Source organism: Poromitra crassiceps (genome assembly GCF_964638095.1).
Source record: "Poromitra crassiceps genome assembly, chromosome: 8".
Taxonomy (NCBI): domain Eukaryota; kingdom Metazoa; phylum Chordata; class Actinopteri; order Beryciformes; family Melamphaidae; genus Poromitra; species Poromitra crassiceps.
The window spans coordinates 48,812,652-48,832,801 of NC_139629.1; the positions used below are offsets into that span (position 1 = coordinate 48,812,652).

At 46.2% G+C, this 20,150-nt stretch overlaps 1 protein-coding gene across 1 annotated transcript; it reads left to right on the top strand.

Moving 5' to 3' along the window:
* Positions 1-6,776: 6,776 nt before the first annotated feature.
* On the top strand, positions 6,777-19,937 carry LOC310780776 (dynein axonemal heavy chain 8-like; the record flags this gene model as incomplete). Its single annotated transcript, XM_083641280.1, has 1 exon — positions 6,777-19,937. One exon carries the CDS (start codon positions 6,777-6,779, stop codon positions 19,935-19,937), a length of 13,161 nt encoding a protein of 4,386 aa, XP_083497406.1.
* Positions 19,938-20,150: the final 213 nt, after the last annotated feature.

Sequence of the window (20,150 nt, forward strand, 5' to 3'; positions counted from 1 at the left end):
AGTTTTTGTTGCACTGTGCCACAAGGCCAGACATTGGTAAGCCTGCACAGGCAAAGTGCTGCCTAGAGCGACTTCCATCCAATTAAACTTCGCTCCTACCTCACCTCTCTCCGCAGGACGTCCTGCCCAGAGGGGGAAAGGGCTTGCTCCCTGAGAGGGCTCAGGTGTGTGAAGCCTCACAGACCAACCTGTCTGTCACTTCCCCTCAACTACTGACTTCACTTCACTTATGATGAGCTACAACTCCCTGAACCCTTTCCTCCCCCTGTGGCCTAATGCTCAAACAGAGACACAAAGACACACAGTCAGTGTTCATTGGATTGCTTTGCAGTGTGAATCAGAAGCACCCGGGATTTGGAAGCAAACCTTGCAACGTTAGTTACAGCAGCAGTGGTGCCAAAACAAATGACAGCTATTCGATTACTTTGGCTCATCTGCCACTACAGCATAATTCATTTATAGACTAATTCTGGCATTGGATGCTCAAGATTGAGTCCATGCCAGCAGTGACAAGAGAGAAAAGGAGCGATGATCACACTAATAAGGGATGAAAAGGCATTTTCTGATTTTTTTTATTTTGTTCCCCCTGATTTTTTATCCCATTTTTATCCCCCATTAGTGCTAATTTTAGTGTATTAGTCCTGGTTGCTGCTCCACCCTCTGCCGATCTGGGGAGAGCCGAAACTGGCTCCCTGCTTCCTCCGAGACATGGGCAGTTAGCCAGCCGCTTCTTTTCACCTGACAGGGGAAGAAGCTTCACCGATAGGACATAGCACGTGGGAGGATCACGCTATTCCAACGAGTTCCCCTCCCTCTGAACAGGCGCCCCCGAACGACCAGAGGAGGCACCAATTCAGCGACCAGGATATTGCATGTTTTGGCGAGGGGTTCCTATATGAAGGAAACCCCCAGGGGGCACGGGGAGAACATGCAAACTCCACACAGAAAGGCCTTTTTGACGACCCCAATAAAAAGGGATTTTGATATTATTCATGTTATTTTAAGAGGCACTGATAGGGAATATTCAATAAATAAGCCTACTGTGGCGGTCCCACAGCAGAGACAATAAAAAAACATTTGCCTTATTGCGCACCCTTAAGAGACGAGGGTAACCGTCCTCGTGGGATTTAGGAGTACACGGGTTTCCGGGTTTGTGGTGTATATATGGTTAGCCGGGTTATGGTAGCAAGCAATGCATAGCATGTAATGTGTAGAGCTGGTGTATTGGAATAAACATATGGTGGATCCAGAGATCTGTCTCCTCGTTCCTGCGCACTCCACATTGGTGACCCTGGACGTTGCTCTGAATCATTGGTGATGACGACGAAGTTTCCGCTAACATCGTCGGGCCCGATGCTTATGCTAACGCAGCTAACAGCAGCTAGTGCTAACATGAACTGTCTCAAGTTGCTGGCGTTCTGGCAAACCAACCCACGGCCATGGTTCTGACATATTGAGGCACAGTTCGAGCTACGGCGGATCACGGGGGACTGCACGAGGTATTGTTAATTGGTGGCAGGCAGCCTGAGACGCCTCGACAACCGGCCGTGTGATGGGATTGTGGGACAACCCCCTCGAGGCGGGCAAGTACCATTAAGGAGTTGTTATTAACGGCGTTTGAGCTCTCAGAAATGGAGAACGCCGACCGGATTTTGTCGCTTAATGGTATTAATGGTCTTGGCGACAGCAAGCCGTCTGAGCTCATGGAGAAGATGTTGGCCACCTTGGGCTCAGCTGATTCAATTTAATTGAATATAACTTTATTGTCCACCAGGGTGGAAAATTGTCTTTGGCTCAAAACACACACACAGACACACACACACACACACACACACACACACACACACACACACACACACACACACACACACACACACACACACACACACTGTCCAATACAAGGGTTTGTTTGGGATGCAATGGCAAAACTTAAAAGCCCTGAGGGCCCAGTTGCACAAAGCACCTTAGGTTAAGATTTCCCTTAGAGTCAGAGTTAAGGTGTCCATAAAATAGAATCAGCTGCACAAAACACCCTTAAACCTTCTCCATAAGGTTAAACATTTTAAGGAAAACATAAGCACAAGATTTAAGGGTGTTTTGTGAAGCCGATTCTATTTTATGGACACCTTAAAGCCCCAATCAGTAAGATTTTTGACATTTTTTATTGTAATATAAGATCTTTTTAGTCTTAGGACATGGTAGATTGACTGGTAATAGGGAGACTCTCGGCTTTATTTATCCCACACCGCCCTCCATTGGCCAGCACTGGGACTAAGCAGTTTGCTGTCAGCGTCCCGTGTCAATAAAATCGAAAAAAAAGAAAAGGATGTGCGCATGCGCTGTACAGCGTTAAGCGCTGTCTGCCTGAAAGCAAGGAAGTACCGTAAATTCCGGACTATAAGCCGCGGCTTTTTTCCCGTTTTTTGGCCCCTGCGGCTTATATAACGGTGCGTCTTATCTATGGATTTTTTCAGAAAAAAAAAAAAAGAAAAAAAAATCTCTCTTTTTTAGCACTCTTTCTAACTATAAATCCACTTCTGTTTTAATTTCCTCTCTTGCCCTCTTTTCACCACACCGCGGACACTGTGTGCACTGTAAAAATAAACAACGGTGGTGTTGTGTTATGTTGTTTTGTTGAAATGTTACGGTAATACGGTAAATGGGAGCTTCCTCAAACAGCCATCCCGACAATCCCCTCTGTGCGTGACCACTTACATATGGTAATTACGGTAAGCAAACGGCCACTCGGCCAGACGGCCATCAACTCCCTCCCCCGACTACCAGGAGAAAATCACAAACTTCGGCGAATTCACACAAAGGAAGATCAAGGAATATTCCATCGAACCGGAGCAGATCATAAATATGGATGAAGTGCCTTTGACGTTCGACCTGCCACTCACTCGGACTGTTAACAAGAAGCGCCCTGGAGGATTCTTTCACCAAAAAAAAGCTTTGCTCGTTCTCGACAGCATGAGAACGAGCAGTAGATGATCATGAGGTGGTTTTTCAGACGTGTCGATATAGCAGTTTATCGCAAAAGTGTAATGGAAACACATTTTTCGCATTTGCACGTCATGTGACCCATATTATCCCTTGGAAAAGGAGCGGAAAATAAGTTTGGTAAGTAAGGTTCGATAGCCGTGTCAAAACCTCCGCAGCAAGTGGAAAACTTTGAAGCAACGCTACCTAGCAGAAAGACGAGTGTTGTGCAAAAGCGTAGCCGGGCAAATTAGATAATGTTTAATGGCAGAAATCGGTCCATGGTGACAGCAGGCTGCCTGTGTGCGCGCATTTGGCACAGCGGCGAGATGAGAGGATGAAAAGCACACACTGGTGCGGTGGTGCTGTCTGAAGTGAATACAGTGACTGTGAGTAGGCTAATACATTGCACACGTTTCAGGTGCAATTATAGAACCAAATCAGCCTTTTCCCCCCTCCATCTCTAAATCGGACCAGTTGTAGGCTAGGCTACCTTTTTTCCTCTGCCTGTCGCGCTGACTGCATTCACGCAGCCAGCAACATTTTGCGACTCATTTTCTTTTGAATTGATAATCAGGCTCGTTTATATGCATTGTAACTTCATGTTGGGATTTCCATTGACCATTGGTTGGATTTGAGCATGCAGGGGACGGGATATGGGGCAGATCCCCGTGCGTAATCACTGTGGCAGCTGCTGCAACGGGGAATCACTCAAACGCAACTTCAATGGAAACGCCTACAAGTCGCAATTGTACATTGTCGAAGTTGTAGAAATATCGCAATTCTTTTGCGAAAAACTGTAATGGAAACACAGCTATAGATGAAGAGGAGTTCGTTGGTTTTGAGTGACAATGAAGGAGAGAGGAGAGTGGTTGACGAAGCCACCCTGAACCTGTTCGTTTCCGACACTGAAGATGAGGACTTTGGTGGTTTCAGTACGCAGGAAGAAGAGGAAGACGAGGATTAGTGACTTGACTTCTCTGGTTACAGGTTTGCTGCACATATAGCCTATTGTTGTGTGATTTTGTCTGGGGATTAGTGACCTGACTTTTGTTTTGTTTTGTTGAAATGTTAATAAATGGGAGCTTCCCCAAACAGCCATCGCTTTCCCGACATTCCTCTCTGTGCACGAACCCTTTCATATGGTAATTAAACATCAAAACACCCGCGGCTTATAGACCGGTGCGGCTTATAGAAGAAAAAAATAGTCAATTTTGGTCCCGCGGCTTATACACCGGTGCGTCTTATAGTCCGGAATTTACGGTAACTCGATTCGGATTTGCTACGAAAATGATGTTTCACGGAACTATGGATTATTATTTCATCACGTGGTGAGTACCCGATGTCACAACATGTACATAGAGCTTTCTGGCGCTGTGTTTTGTTGACTTTGAACGGCGATATCGTTATCGATACTAATGCACGCAGAGGGCGCAGTTGGAAAAGTTATTGAATGGGGCTTTAACTCTGACTCTAAGGGAAATCTTAACCTAAGGTGTTTTGTGCAACTGGGCCCTGTTCCTCAAAATCCATGGCCGTGAAGGCCCCTAGTGATATCATAAGTGGAATCACTAACCTGCATTGATGTCGTACCTCCTAGGGACATTAGGGAGCGGTGATGTCATCAGTGATGTCACATATTGATGACATCATCAGTAGTGTCACGGTACTGAGTGAGATAGGGAGAAATGGCTTCCCAAGCAGGGGCATCTCAAACTGTAGCTGCATGTCACCACTGATGATATCACAATGAATGACCTCATTCGCATATTGTGGAGAGCTGTGTGTGAAGTGACATCATCAGTCTCTATGACTTCACTAGCATAGGTACATCCAGCTACCGTGTGGACATAAGTGACATAACTGATGACATCATCACTGATGACATCATCATTTCTAGACCAATAATGAGCTGTTATAGCGTAGCAATAGTAGTAGTAGTAGTAGTAGTATGACCACTGATGAATATGACCTCATTAGCATTATGGTGGAGGGCTGTGTGTGAAATGACATCATGTGTCTCTACTTCACCAGCATAGTACATCCAGCTAACATTTGGGACATAAGTGACATAACTGATGACATCATCACTGATGACATCATCATTTCTAGACCAACAATGAGCTGTTCTAGCGTGGCAATAGTAGTAGTAGTAGTAGTATGACCACTGATGAATATGACCTCATTAGCATTATTGTGGAGGGCTGTGTGTGAAATGACATCATGTGTCTCTACTTCACCAGCATAGTACATCCAGCTAACATTTGGGACATAAGTGACATAACTGATGACATCATCACTGATGACATCATCATTTCTAGACCAACAATGAGCTGTTATAGCGTGGCAATAGTAGTAGTAGTAGTAGTAGTAGTAGTATGACCACTGATGAATATGACCTCATTAGCATTATTGTGGAGGGCTGTGTGTGAAATGACATCATGTGTCTCTACTTCACCAGCATAGTACATCCAGCTAACATTTGGGACATAAGTGACATAACAGATGACATCATCAGTGATGACATCATTATTGATCATGTCACAATCTCTATGACACTTGTGAGAGCTCACACACTAATCAATATCTGTCCATAAATCACTTATGAATAGAGCCAATAGAGCCCCCCAAATTGCCCCTTACCCCTCCTTCAGCCCACCGTGTGTCCTGAACCCTCTCGGCCCGGAGGTCCACTCTTCAGGACTCTGGGACTGTTCCTTTGAGGCAGAGCCGTTAATGTCATAATCTGACAATTGCCTGTTGTTGAGGTTAAGGGTAAGGTCCCTTCGGCCAAACCATTCTAGCATCAACCTCTATTCACCTTATGTAGCCCCGCTCACTTGACCCAGTTGTGTTATGACTTCCTGTTCAAAACACCGTCTGTTTTACCTGGCCACTAGTACTGTACTGTCACAGGAAGTGTAAACACAATAGGAAGTAACTGGCTGACTCCTGTGTTGGAACATAAGGTGAATAGAATGCCAAAGTCACTCCCTCTTCCCGGTTAGCCACTCATGTAATAAATGAGCGATGTCATCAGTGAATGATGTCGTCAATGATGTCACTCTTTGTCCAGATGTATGCCGACAGCCAGCTAGGTGCCTGGCCATTTTTTTGAGTGATCTCATGCACATGCTCAATGTGTTCATGCATGTAATCAAACTTTTTTGTGTGATGTCACACCAATGACATCACTGATATGCATAAGTGACATCAGTGATTTATGACATCACTGATGAAGACTTTGACATTGTGGCATCTTCAGTGATGTCATAAATCCTGACCTGCTGGGGCTATAAAGTAGGGCTGTATCATGAGTTTCGCAAATGACGGAGCAAGAGAGTGACCACCGTAAACCAGATGCACGCAGTCGAAGGGCAACCAAGGTCAAGGAGAATACAGTGCCTGAAACATATATGAAGGCAAGAGAAGCTCGAAAGAAGCTACTCACTCCTGCACACAAATACATGATTGACATATTGGCTGACAGGCTGTTCATGGAGCTACAAGCAGTAGAAGACTTTCTTTTAGATTCTCCATCACTGGCTACATTTGATGATTTCTTTGCCAAAGGAGGATGCAAAGCCATTTTCTTCCTCTATCAAGAGTCTGAAGTCCCAGGAATAGAATGTGGCCGCTTATTTCCTGGAACTGCCAAAGGTGGAAAGATAAACAGATTGTTCTCACTAGCCAATTTGTCTCAGACTTGCATGACAGGCATGTGTTGCTTTTTTGTGCGACCTAGTGTTGACATTCCTGTAAATCCAGAAAGCATAAATGAGGAGATCTTCTTCTCAATGCTCAATGCCACCGACGGCATCCTGAAAGGAACCAGGAATCTCATTTACAAATTTTTGCTGCCATCTCTTAACGCAACGCAAAACTGGGGTGTCTTGAATCAGTCTAAATACGGACAGAAATATAAACAGAACTTCAAGGACACCGTACAAGGTTCTATTAGCTTCTTAGATGATATCCAGTTGACCATCGATGGTATTGTTCATCTGAGTACAGCCACAGACATTGACTTCTCCAGATTGGTTACGCCTGAAGAAATAAAAGCAGCGGCAGCAGACTTCGAAAGGGTACATCAACTGGAAGACATTTTGATGCAGTGGTATAAGCAGATGGAGCTGGTCTTGACAGAAAGTGATCTGATAAGGAAAGAGGTTAACACTGCTGGGCCATTGGACGAGTTGAATCACTGGAAAAGAACGTTGGCGACGTTCGACACCATCATTGATCACATCAAGGGCCCAGAGTGCAAAGCAGTGGTAAAGGTCCTCCATGTCGCCCGCTCCAAGATGCTGAACATGTGGCATCAGCTGGATGCCAGGGTAACAGATCGTGCCAATGAGGCCAAAGATAATGCCAAATTCCTACGCACACTGGAGAAGGTCTGCCAACCTCTTTACAACAGTGACCCGCTCACCATGACAAAGAGCATCCAGAACATCATCAACGCCATTCAAAGGATTCACAGGTTTTCACAGTACTACAATACATCTGAGAGAATGACCATCTTGTTTGGCCATGTTACAAATCAGATGGTTTCAGCATGCAGAGCACATATTACTGTCAGCGGCACCTGTGCAGTTTGGGACCAAGATGCTGAAGACATCATCAAAAGAATACAGGACTGCATCTACTTGTATCACGAGTATCGCTCTTGTTTCGAGAAACAAACAATGGAAAGCCCTGGAGAGAAGCACTTTGAGGTTTCCGAGATGCAAATTTTTCGCAGGTTTAAAGGCTTCTGCAACCAACTGGAGAAGATCACCCAAATCATTACAATGGTGAATACATTCTCTGTTCTTGGACAATCAAACATTGAGGGCATTGAGAGAATGTCTAGGAAATTCCAGGATATATTCTCGAGTGTGAAGAAGAAGAAATATGATATATTGGATCCAAGAGGAGCTGAATTTGAAGGGGACTTTGATACGTTCATGACTAAAACCCGTGACCTTGAGAACGAGCTGCAGAAATTTATGAATTCCTTTTTTTCAAAAATCATCTCATCTCGGCACGCTTTCTGCCGGCTAGAGAGTTTTCAGAAGCTGAACATGCCCTGTCTAAAGACTGAAATATCCAACATTTTGGGTCTCATTCTTCAGAAGTATGCTTCAGAACTAAAGTTTGTGAATAAGCTCTATCAGGAACACAGAGACGAGCCCCCTATAGCCAGAAACCTGCCTCCTGTGGCTGGCAGGATTGGATGGGTCAGACACCTCTACAGAAGAATAGAGGAACCTATATCATTAATATATAAAAAATTTGACATCCTATCCAGTCCGGAAGGAAAGGAGGTGGTCAAAATGTACAATCGGACTGCAGCTGTGTTTGTGGAGTTTGAACTTCTTTACCACAGAGCCTGGATGAAGGACGTCTCACAGCTAGAATATGCCTTACAAAGTACATTGCTGGTTCGTCACCCTGAGACAAGAAAATTACTTGTCAACTTTGATCCTAAAATAACTGAGGTCATTAGGGAGACTAAATGTATGCTGAAGATGGGTCTTGAGGTTCCAAATCAGGTTTTGCATCTGGTCAACTCAGAACGCAGAATAAATGGCAATCACATCAGACTAAAGACCATTTTAGAAGACTATGAGTCCACTTGTGAGAATATACCTGGGGTCTTCGACAACTTGGTGGCTTCAAAAATAAAAAGTGTGGAGTCTGTGCTTCGCCGTGGGTCAGTGCTGCTCACCTGGTCATCTTTCATTCTGGACGAGTTCTTTCAAAATGTTGACACTGCTATGTCTGAGCTCAAACATCTTCTAAAGAAGGTGCGGGATATCTGTGAAATACACATTGACAATGTCCTCAAAGACATTTCAGAGGCTGTGCTGATTGAGATTCCAGAAGATCAGCCTTCTTCATTGCAGTACCTAATTGATACAAATGAGAATCAATGTAAGAAGTGGGCGGCTACCTTGGACCACAAAAGTAGCCACGTTGAAGAGGCAGTAAAGGAGCTGATTCAAACATTCGGTGCCATTCATGAGTCAAAAGATGGTGACAAAGAAAGCAATTTTGAAAAAGAGTGCAAGAAGATGCATGAGTACTTCAATGCCAAGCTATTAGACGCACTGGTGAAAGCAACCAGGTTATCACTGGACTCTCTGAAGAGGAGGGTTCTTGTTGCTTCTCCATCCAGAAAAGGGCATGCCACCACATGCCAGTCTGAGCTGGTCACACTCATAAAATCTGAAGTCCACCTGGTTATACCCAATATTGTTATGATTCCCACTGTAGACGACGTCCAGCAAGCCATCAACCACTTGGTACAGTTGGTGCTAGAAGTTAGCCAGGGTGTTGCATGCTGGGGACAGAAGTGCAAGCCTGATGGCATGGAAGTGAAAGGGAATGTCAAGAACTTTTATCAGAGTGTTGCTGAACACAAGGACATCAGCAAGCTTGTGAATGTCCTGGACACAGCTTTCAACTCCCTGAGGGGACAAGCTGATGATCTTCTGAAGCAGTTCCATCCATTTAAAGTGATCTGTGCTGAAGACAGGGACTTGAAAGTCAAGGAATTCATGGACAGCAATCCATACTTGAGCGAGATCAAATCTGAAATCCAGCGTTACACCTCATTTGAACAAGACATTGGTGATATCCAACCCATCATTATTTTGTGGTCCATGGAATTGTCAACAGCTCCGTTAAAGATGTGCCTGACAGTTGAGGTCAAAGCTGTGAAGAAACTGTTGTGCAAATACCTGAAGGCAGTGTACAGGAAGAAAATGATCGACATCAGCATATTTACTGCCAAACACCACGCACAGCTATCGAGGCCCATAGCTGATCTGGAAGATGTACGTATTGTCATGAAGGCCCTGTCCAAGCTCCGGGATTCTGAGATAGAGAATGATGTGAAATTTGACTCCATTAAGGAAGCCTATGTCATTCTGAAAAGATCTCAAGTGGAGGTGACAAAAAAAGAGGCAGATGGGTTGGGCAATCTCAGATGTTCCTTCACCAAGCTCCAATTCAAAGCTAGATCAGTCCAGGATGAGCTTGTTCATATGCAACCCAAATTCAAACAAAACCTTCTGGAGGGTGTTTCCACTTTCAAAAATGATGCTGCCTCTTTTATAGAGGAATATGATTCAAATGGCCCTATGGTGGAAGGAATAGCTCCCCAAGAAGCCAGTGGCAGGCTCCAGAGCTGTCAGGCTAGATTTGATGACCTATATAAAGATTATATCACATACCATTCTGGTGAGCAGATCCTTGGTTTGCCAGTTACGGAGTATGAAGAGCTGGATGAAAAAAAAAGAGAGCTTGGGCTGCTACAGAAACTCTATGGCCTATATGATGCAGTGATGAATAATATTAGCGGGTACTATGACATTCCGTGGAGAGACGTGGACATTGACAAGATCAATGGAGAACTTTTGGAATTCGGGAACAGGTGTCGTAAGCTGCCCAAAGCGCTGAAAGAATGGCAGGCCTTTATGGACCTTAAGCAAAAGGTTGATGATTTCAGTGAGTCCTGCCCTCTGCTACAATTGATGGCAGACAAATCCATGATACAGAGACACTGGCAACGGATCGCAGACCTGACTGGGCACACATTTGAGGTGGATTCTCCTACTTTTGCACTGCGGAACGTCATGGAAGCACCTCTGTTGAAGCATAAGGATGACATTGAGGACATCTGCATATCAGCTGTGAAGGAGAAGGATATTGATGCCAAGCTGAAAGAAGTGACAGAAGTATGGGTCAGCTACAACCTGACCTTGAAGGAGTTCAAGGACAGAGGAGAGGTGATGCTGGCAGACACGGCAGACATCCTAAGCCAAATGGAGGATAGTCTCATGGTTCTGGGCTCACTGATGACCAACAGATACAATGCCGTCTACAGGGATGAAATACAAAAGTGGGTCAACAATATCTCAAAATCAACTGAATTGATTGAGCAATGGTTGATTGTACAAAACTTATGGGTCTATTTGGAGGCTGTGTTTGTTGGGGGAGACATTGCGAAAGAGCTGCCACAGGAAGCCAAGCGTTTTCAGAATATTGACAAGCAATGGATGAAGGTAATGCAGCATGCCCAAGCAGTCCCAAATGTGGTGGAGTGCTGTACAGGGCATGAACTTGTGGGAGAGATCCTACCAGATCTTCAGAACCAGCTGGAGTTCTGCCAGAAGTCTCTCACGGGTTACCTTGAGAAAAAGAGGCTTCTGTTTCCACGATTCTTTTTTGTGTCTGATCCAGCCCTCTTGGAAATCCTCGGACAAGCCAGTGATTCTCACACCATTCAGGCACATCTACTTGGGGTGTTTGACAATGTCGGCAGAGTAGAATTCCATGCAATAGAATATGACAAGATTTTGGCTGTTCTTTCACAAGAGTCAGAGAAACTGGAGCTGGACCATCCTGTGATGGCGCAGGGACCAGTGGAGCTCTGGCTAGGGGAGCTGTTGCGCGAACAGCAGTCCTCTCTGCATACTGTTATCAAAGATGCTGATTTTGAGATCAATGATGACGACTTCCAGTTTCTACCCTTCCTCAACCAGTTCCAAGCACAGGTGGGCTTGCTGGGAATTCAGATGCTTTGGACAAGAGATTCAGAAGATGCACTGGAATGTGCCGTAGATGACAAGGAGATCATGCCACGTACCAACCAATCATTCTTGGATCTACTCAACACACTTATTTCACAGACCACCCTTGACCTGACCAAGTTTGACAGAGTCAAGTTTGAGACGCTGGTCACAATCCATGTGCACCAGAGGGATATATTTAATGACATGGTAAAAATGGGTGTCAAATCTGTCACTGACTTTGAATGGCTGAAGCAGAGCAGATTTTATTACAAGGAGGACCTGGATCAGATCCTTGTGTCCATTACTAATGTCGACTTCATTTATCAGAATGAGTTCCTAGGCTGCACCGACCGTCTGGTCATCACCCCTCTTACTGACAGGTGTTACATCACACTGGCCCAGGCTCTGGGCATGAACATGGGAGGAGCCCCTGCAGGGCCAGCTGGCACTGGGAAGACTGAAACCACCAAGGACATGGGTCGCTGCCTGGGCAAGTATGTGGTGGTCTTCAACTGCTCTGATCAGATGGACTTCAGAGGACTTGGCAGGATATACAAAGGCCTTGCACAATCAGGGTCCTGGGGCTGCTTTGATGAATTCAACAGAATTGACCTTCCAGTGCTGTCTGTTGCTGCTCAGCAGATCTTCATTGTTCTGAATGCACGCAAGGAGCACAAAACCAGCTTCATCTTCAGTGATGGAGACTGTGTGAATCTGAATCCGGAGTTTGGTCTGTTCATCACCATGAATCCTGGCTACGCAGGGCGACAAGAACTTCCTGAAAACTTAAAAGTGCAGTTCAGGACAGTGTCTATGATGGTACCAGACCGGCAGATCATCATGAGAGTCAAACTGGCCAGTTGTGGTTTCATTGAGAATGTCATCTTAGCCCAGAAATTCTTTGTCCTTTATAAACTATGTGAGGAGCAACTAACAAAACAGGTCCACTACGATTTTGGTCTGAGGAACATATTGTCTGTGTTGAGAACACTGGGGGCCAATAAAAGAAGCCGACCCAATGACACAGAGTCCAGCACTGTCATGAGAGTGCTGCGTGACATGAATCTTTCTAAATTGGTGGATGAAGATGAGCCCCTCTTCATCAGTCTGATCAATGACCTGTTCCCCGGGATCCAGCTCGATGGGAGTACGTATGAAGACTTGCAGGCCGCTGTAGCCAATCAGGTGGCAAAAGATGGCCTTGTCAACCACGATCCATGGAACCTGAAGCTGGTTCAGCTCTTTGAGTCTTCACGTGTGCGCCATGGCCTGATGACTCTGGGCCCCAGCGGAGCTGGGAAGACCAAGGTCATCAACATTCTCATGCGTGCCTTGGAGGAATGTGGAACCCCACATAGGGAGATGCGCATGAACCCCAAGGCGATCACTGCACCACAGATGTTTGGTCGTCTTGATGCAGCCACGAATGACTGGACTGATGGCATCTTTTCCACTTTGTGGAGGAGGACACTCAAAGGCAAGAAAGGGGAAATGATATGGATCGTGCTGGATGGCCCTGTGGATGCCATTTGGATTGAGAACCTGAACTCTGTGTTGGATGACAATAAAACCCTGACCTTGGCTAATGGAGATCGCATCGTCATGTCTCCATCCTGCAAGTTGGTGTTTGAGGTACACAACATGGACAATGCATCGCCTGCTACTGTGTCCCGGGTGGGAATGGTCTTCATGAGCTCATCTGCTCTGAGCTGGAAACCCATACTTCAGGGATGGGCTTACAAGCGAAATGCACAAGAGTCAGAAAACATTATAACTTTATATGACAGGATATATCAGGACGCCTACTTGTATATGAAGCAAAATCTTAAGCCTAAAATGGAACTTTTGGAGTGCAACTACATAATACAGTCTGTGAATCTGCTGGAGGGTCTGATCCCCTCCAAAGAGAATGGGGGCCTGCATGGCAAAATGCACCTAGAGCGCCTCTTTGTCTTCTGCTTGATGTGGAGCCTGGGAGCTCTTTTGGAGCTGGAGGACAGGGACACACTGGAGCACTATATCAGAAAGCATAAAACCAAAATTAACTTGCCTGAAACGAAGCCAGGAGAGACTATGTTTGAGTACAAGGTCAACGAAAACGGTGAGTGGTCTCATTGGGATAACTATGTAGTGGAGTACCCCTATCCAACTGACCATGTGCCAGACTATGCCTCCATCCTTGTCCCAAATGTGGATAACATAAGAACAACTTTCCTGCTGGAAACTATTGCCAAACAGCGGAAGGCTGTGGTGCTTATTGGTGAACAAGGAACAGCCAAGACCGTGATGATAAAAGGCTATACAAAAAAGTATGATCCTGAGACAGACCTGTTCAAGTCTCTGAACTTCTCATCTGCGACTGAGCCCATGATGTTCCAGCGTACAGTGGAGAGCTATATTGAGAAACGAATCGGCAGCACATATGGACCCCCAGGGGGGCGCAGGATGACCGTCTTTGTTGATGACATCAACATGCCTATCGTGAATGAGTGGGGAGATCAGATCACCAATGAGATAGTCCGCCAGATGATGGAAATGAGCGGCATGTACAGTCTGGACAAACCAGGAGACTTTACCATTATTGTGGATGTGCAGATAGTGGCTGCCATGATTCACCCGGGGGGTGGGAGAAACGATATCCCACAGAGACTGAAGAGACAGTTCAGCGTCTTCAACTGTACCCTGCCATCCAATGCCTCCATTGATAAGATCTTTGGTGTAATGGGTGGTGGATATATCCATTCATGCAGGGGATTCAAGCCTGAGGTGTCAGCAATGGTGACTCATCTTGTGAAAGCCGGGAGGGTCTTATGGCAGAAGACAAAGGTAAAAATGCTCCCCACACCAGCCAAGTTCCACTATGTCTTCAATTTGAGAGACTTGTCCAGGATCTGGCAAGGAATGTTAAACATCAAGGCAGAAGAATGTGATAATATCAATTCTCTATTGGCTCTATTCAAGAGTGAATGTACGAGGGTGATTGCTGACAGGTTTGTCTGCAAGGCGGACAAAGATTGGTTTGAAGCGTCTATAACATCTGTGATAGAAGAGCATGATGAAAAGCTTATCGCAGGGCTTCATCCTGAGCCATACTTTGTGGACTTCCTGCGAGATGCTCCTGAAGTCACTGGAGATGAACCGGAAGATGCCGATTTGGAGGCCCCCAAAATTTATGAACTGGTACCAAGTTTTGAGTTCTTAGAAGAGAAGCTGAAGATGTATCAGGAAGAGCGCAATGAGGCCACAAGAGGTGCCAGGCTGGATTTGGTTTTTTTTAGGGATGCCATGACTCATCTCATTAAAATCTCGCGCATCATTCGAACTGACAATGGAAACGCCCTGCTGGTAGGAGTGGGAGGATCAGGAAAACAGAGCCTCACTCGCCTGGCTTCATATATAGCTGGATACGGAGTCTTCCAGATCACACTGACGAGGTCGTATAACACAACTAATCTCATGGATGACCTGAAAGTGTTGTACAAAACCGCTGGTGCTGATGGCAAAGGCATCACCTTCCTCTTTACAGACAATGAAATCAAAGATGAGGCCTTCCTTGAGTATCTCAACAATGTGCTCTCATCTGGTGAGGTCTCTAACCTTTTTCCTAAAGATGAGATGACAGAGATCACCCAGGGCCTGATCCCCGTGATGAAAAGAGAGTTGCCTAAAAACCCACCAACTGTTGACAATTTATACGAGTACTTCATATCCAGGGCAAAAAAAAATCTGCACGTAGTTTTGTGTTTCTCACCAGTGGGTGAGAAGTTCCGCTCTCGATCCCTGAAGTTCCCGGGGTTAATTTCAGGCTGCACCATGGACTGGTTCACCCCTTGGCCAAAAGAGGCTCTGGTGGCTGTGTCTAAATATTTCCTGGAGGATTTTAAAATGGTCTGCTCTGATGCTGTGAAGGCTGCTGTGGTGAATACCATGGGAACATACCATGACAAAGTATCTGAGACCTGTGAGAGCTACTATGAAAGGTTCAGAAGAAGAACTCATGTTACCCCTAAATCCTACCTCTCCTTTGTAAATGGATATAAAACACTGTACGAGGAAAAGTACAACTCCATCAAGATGCTATCAGAGCGCATAAAAGGTGGGTTGACCAAACTGATGGAGGCTAGTGAGTCTGTGGCTCAGCTGTCCAAAGATCTGGAAGTGAAGAAGAAAGATCTGGTTGTAGCGTCTGCCAAAGCCGAAAAGGTGCTTGAAGAGGTGGAAGTCAAGGCTGCAGCTGCTCAAAAGGTAAAGGATTCCGTCCAGAAAGTGAAGGATAAAGCTGAGAAACTTTTGAAGGAGATTGAGGCAGAGAAAGCCGTTGCAGATATAAAACTGGAGGATGCCAAACCAGCTTTAGCGGCGGCTGAGTCTGCATTGAATACCATCGAACCTTCTCACATTGCCACTGTAAAAAAACTGGCAAAGCCTCCACATCTGATCATGAGGATTATGGACTGCTGCCTGCTGTTATTCCAGAAGAAGGTGGACATCGTCACTCAGGATCCAGAGCGGCCGTGTCTTAAGCCATCATGGCAAGAGGCGCAGAAGCTTATGAGTGCCAGTGGTTTCTTAACCTCCCTCCAGCAGTTCCCTAAGGACGAGATCAACGAGGAAATGGTAGAATTGCTGCAGCCCTACTTGAGAATGGAGGATTACACAATGGACAATGCAAAGAAAGTGTGTAGTGACGTAGCTGGTCTGCTGTGCTGGACCACATCTATGGAACAATTCTTTGGCATTAACAAAGAAGTGTTGCCACTCAAGGCGAACCTGATCATTCAGGAGGCCAGACAGAAGGTGGCTAGTAAAGATCTGGCCGCTGCACAAGAAGAGCTGGACGCGAAGGAAGCAGAGTCGGCCATAGTCCAGGCTAAATTTGATGCTGCCATGAAAGAGAAGCAGGAGTTGGTGGACGATGCTGAGAAGTGTCAGAACAAAATGGAGGCCGCAACGACACTTATTGGGGGACTTAGCGGAGAGAGGAACAGCTGGGAAGAGCAGAGCAAAGCATTTGAATCAGAGATCAACAGACTTGTGGGTGATATTCTTCAGCTCACTGGCTTCCTCTCTTACTGTGGACCCTTTAACCAGAGTTTCCGTAACATGTTGCTGAAAGACATTTGGGAGGCAGAACTCCTCAAACAAGAAATCCCTTTCACAGAAAACCTCAATCTCATTACAGCACTAGTGGACCCTGCCACTATGAGTGAGTGGGACCTGCAAGGGCTGCCAGGAGATGACTTGTCCGTGCAGAATGGCATTATTGTCACACAGGCAACAAGATACCCCCTCCTTATTGACCCCCAGACACAAGGAAGGTCTTGGATCAAGGAAAAAGAAAAAGACAATGAACTCCAAATCACATCGCTCAATCATAAGTTCTTCCGCACTCACCTAGAAGACTGTCTCAGCCAGGGACGCCCGCTACTTATTGAGGATGTACTTGAGGAACTGGACCCGGCCCTAGACAATGTGCTTGAGAAGAATTTCATTAAATCTGGTAACTCTTTCAAAGTAAAAGTTGGTGACAAAGAGATAGATGTGATGAAAACCTTCCAGCTCTATATAACCACTAAACTGCCTAATCCGGCATACACCCCAGAAGTCAGTGCCAAGACCGCCATCATTGACTTCACTGTGACCATGAAGGGTCTGGAGAACCAGCTACTACGCATAGTCATCCTCAAAGAGAAATCTGAACTCGAGGAAGAGAGACAGGCACTATTGGAGGATGTGTCTGCCAATAAGAGGAAAAAGAAGAAGTTGGAGGACGACTTGCTAGACAAGCTCAGCACCACAGAAGGTTCCTTGGTAGATGATGATTCCATCATTGGCATTCTGAGTACCACTAAGAAGACTGCAACTGAAGTTAGTGAGAAGCTCCATGTTGCAGCAGAGACAGAGGTGAAGATCAACACGGCTCAGGAGGAATACCGTCCCGCTGCCTCCCGAGGCAGCATCCTTTACTTCCTCATCACAGAGATGAGTATGGTCAATGTCATGTACCAGACCTCCTTGAGTCAGTTCCTTAAACTCTTCGACTCATCTATGGAACACTCTGAGAAGTCTCCTGACACTCAGACGCGACTTACTAACATCATTAATTATCTGAGCTATGAGGTGTTCAGGTACACAGTCAGAGGCCTTTATGAATCAGACAAGTTCATCTTCACACTCTTGTTGGCCCTCAAGATTGATTTAGAGAAGGAGTTAATAGAGCAGAATGAATTTCAGCTTCTCATTAAAGGTGGTGCAGCTCTTGACCTGAAGACCTGTCAACCAAAGCCATTTAGATGGATACAGGATGAGTCCTGGCTAAACCTGGTGGAACTCAGCAAATTACCATCGTTCGCTAACATCTTGAACCAGGTGGCTAGCAACGAGAAACCCTGGAAAGCGTGGATTGGTATGGATGCCCCAGAGGAAGGTGTCATCCCAGATAACTACAATGACTCCCTCACTATCTTCCATAGACTCTTGCTGGTCAGGTCGTGGTGCCCTGACCGCACCTTGTCTCAGGCCAGAGGTTATGTGGCAGACTCTATGGGGAAGAGGTTCGCTGAGCCAGTCATGTTGAACCTTCACAGCACCTGGGAGGAGAGTGACCCTCGTACCGCGCTAATTTGCTTCCTGTCTATGGGCTCAGATCCCACCAACCAGATTAATGCACTTGCTAAGAACCTTGAACTTGAATGCAGAGCTATATCCATGGGACAGGGACAAGAGGTGCATGCAAGGAAGCTCATACAGACGTCAATGGACATTAAAGGACAGGGAGGCTGGGTCCTTCTGCAGAATTGTCACCTGGGCCTGGAGTTTATGGATGAATTGCTGGAAACCATCACTAATGTGGAGACAATGCATGAGAGTTTCAGGGTGTGGATCACCACTGAACAGCACGATCGCTTCTCCATCACCCTTCTGCAGTCCTCTATCAAGTTCACCAATGATCCACCTCAGGGAGTGCGTGCTGGCCTGAAACGCACATTTGCAGGAATTTCTCAGAAGCAACTGGAATTCAGCAACCTGATCTATTGGAAGCCTTTACTGTACAGTGTGGCCTTTCTCCACACTGTTGTGCAGGAACGGCGCAAATTTGATGCTTTGGGTTGGAACATACCTTATGAGTTTAACTCAGCTGACTTCACTGCAAGTGTCGAGTTTGTTGAGAACCACTTGGACGAGTGCACCCCCAAGAAGGGTGTATCATGGGTAACTGTGCGTTACATGATAAGCGAGGTGCAGTACGGAGGAAGGGTTACTGATGACTATGATAAACGCCTACTCAACTGTTTTGCTCGAGTATGGTTCACTGACAAGATCTTTGAAAAGTCATTCAACTACTACACTGGCTATGAAATTCCAGTGTTGGAAACAGTGGAGCAGTACATGGAATACATTCAGATGTTGCCTGATTTGGACACCCCCCAGGTTTTTGGGCTGCATCCTAATGCTGATATCACCTACCAGACAAACACATCTACTAATGTACTAGGCACAATTACAAATATCCAGCCCAAGGAAAGCGGAGGGGGAGGAGGAGCGACTCGGGAGGATATCGTTTACAACTTGGCAGACGACATGCTGGGGAAACTGCCCCCCAATTATGTGCCCCATGAGGTAAAAGCCAAGCTGGTGAAGATGGGACTCCGGAACCCTATGAACATCTTCCTAGGTCAGGAGGTGGATCGAATGCAAAGGATCATCGGTGTGGTGCGCATTACTCTAAGCGATCTCAAGCTGGCCATTGAGGGCACCATCATAATGAGTGAGAATCTTCGTGACACCCTGGACAACATGTTTGATGCCCGTGTGCCAAACCTGTGGAAGAAGATCTCCTGGGAGTCGTCCACTCTGGGCTTTTGGTTCACCGAGCTTCTGGAGAGGAACAAACAGTTCCACAGCTGGGTGTTTGAAGGAAGACCCAAAACCTTTTGGATGACCGGCTTCTTCAATCCTCAGGGTTTCTTGACAGCTATGAGACAAGAGGTAACCAGAGCACACAAAGGCTGGGCTCTGGACACCGTCGTCCTATCCAACAAAGTCCTGAAGCAGGACAGGGAGGAGATCACAGAGTCCCCAGATGAGGGAGTGTACGTCTACGGACTGTTCCTGGAGGGGGCCGGCTGGGACAGGAAGGGCATTCGTCTCATCGAGGCCACGCCCAAGGTGCTGTTCACGCCACTGCCCATCATCCACATGTTCGCCATCAACTCCGCCCTCTCCAAGGGCCAGGACAAGGACAAGGACAAGCTCTACGTCTGCCCCATCTACAAGAAAAAAAAACGCACGGACCTGAATTACATCACAGGAGTGGTGTTGCAGACCCCTGAGTCACAGCCACCAGACCATTGGATCTTGCGTGGCGTCGCACTGCTCTGTGACAACAAGTGACAGCTGCGTCACCAGGGTTTGTACCTGCACGTGGTGGCCCTGCTACGAATTTGATGAGCCTGACGAATTCAACTAAACCAGTCAAACCAGAGCTTCTACACGAACGTAAGAATGAACGAACGGACGGACTATAGCGGTCGGAATAATAACTATTGTGATGATGTCATCAGTGATGATGGTATTTGCTAGGGACCCATTTCTATAGAGCTGCTG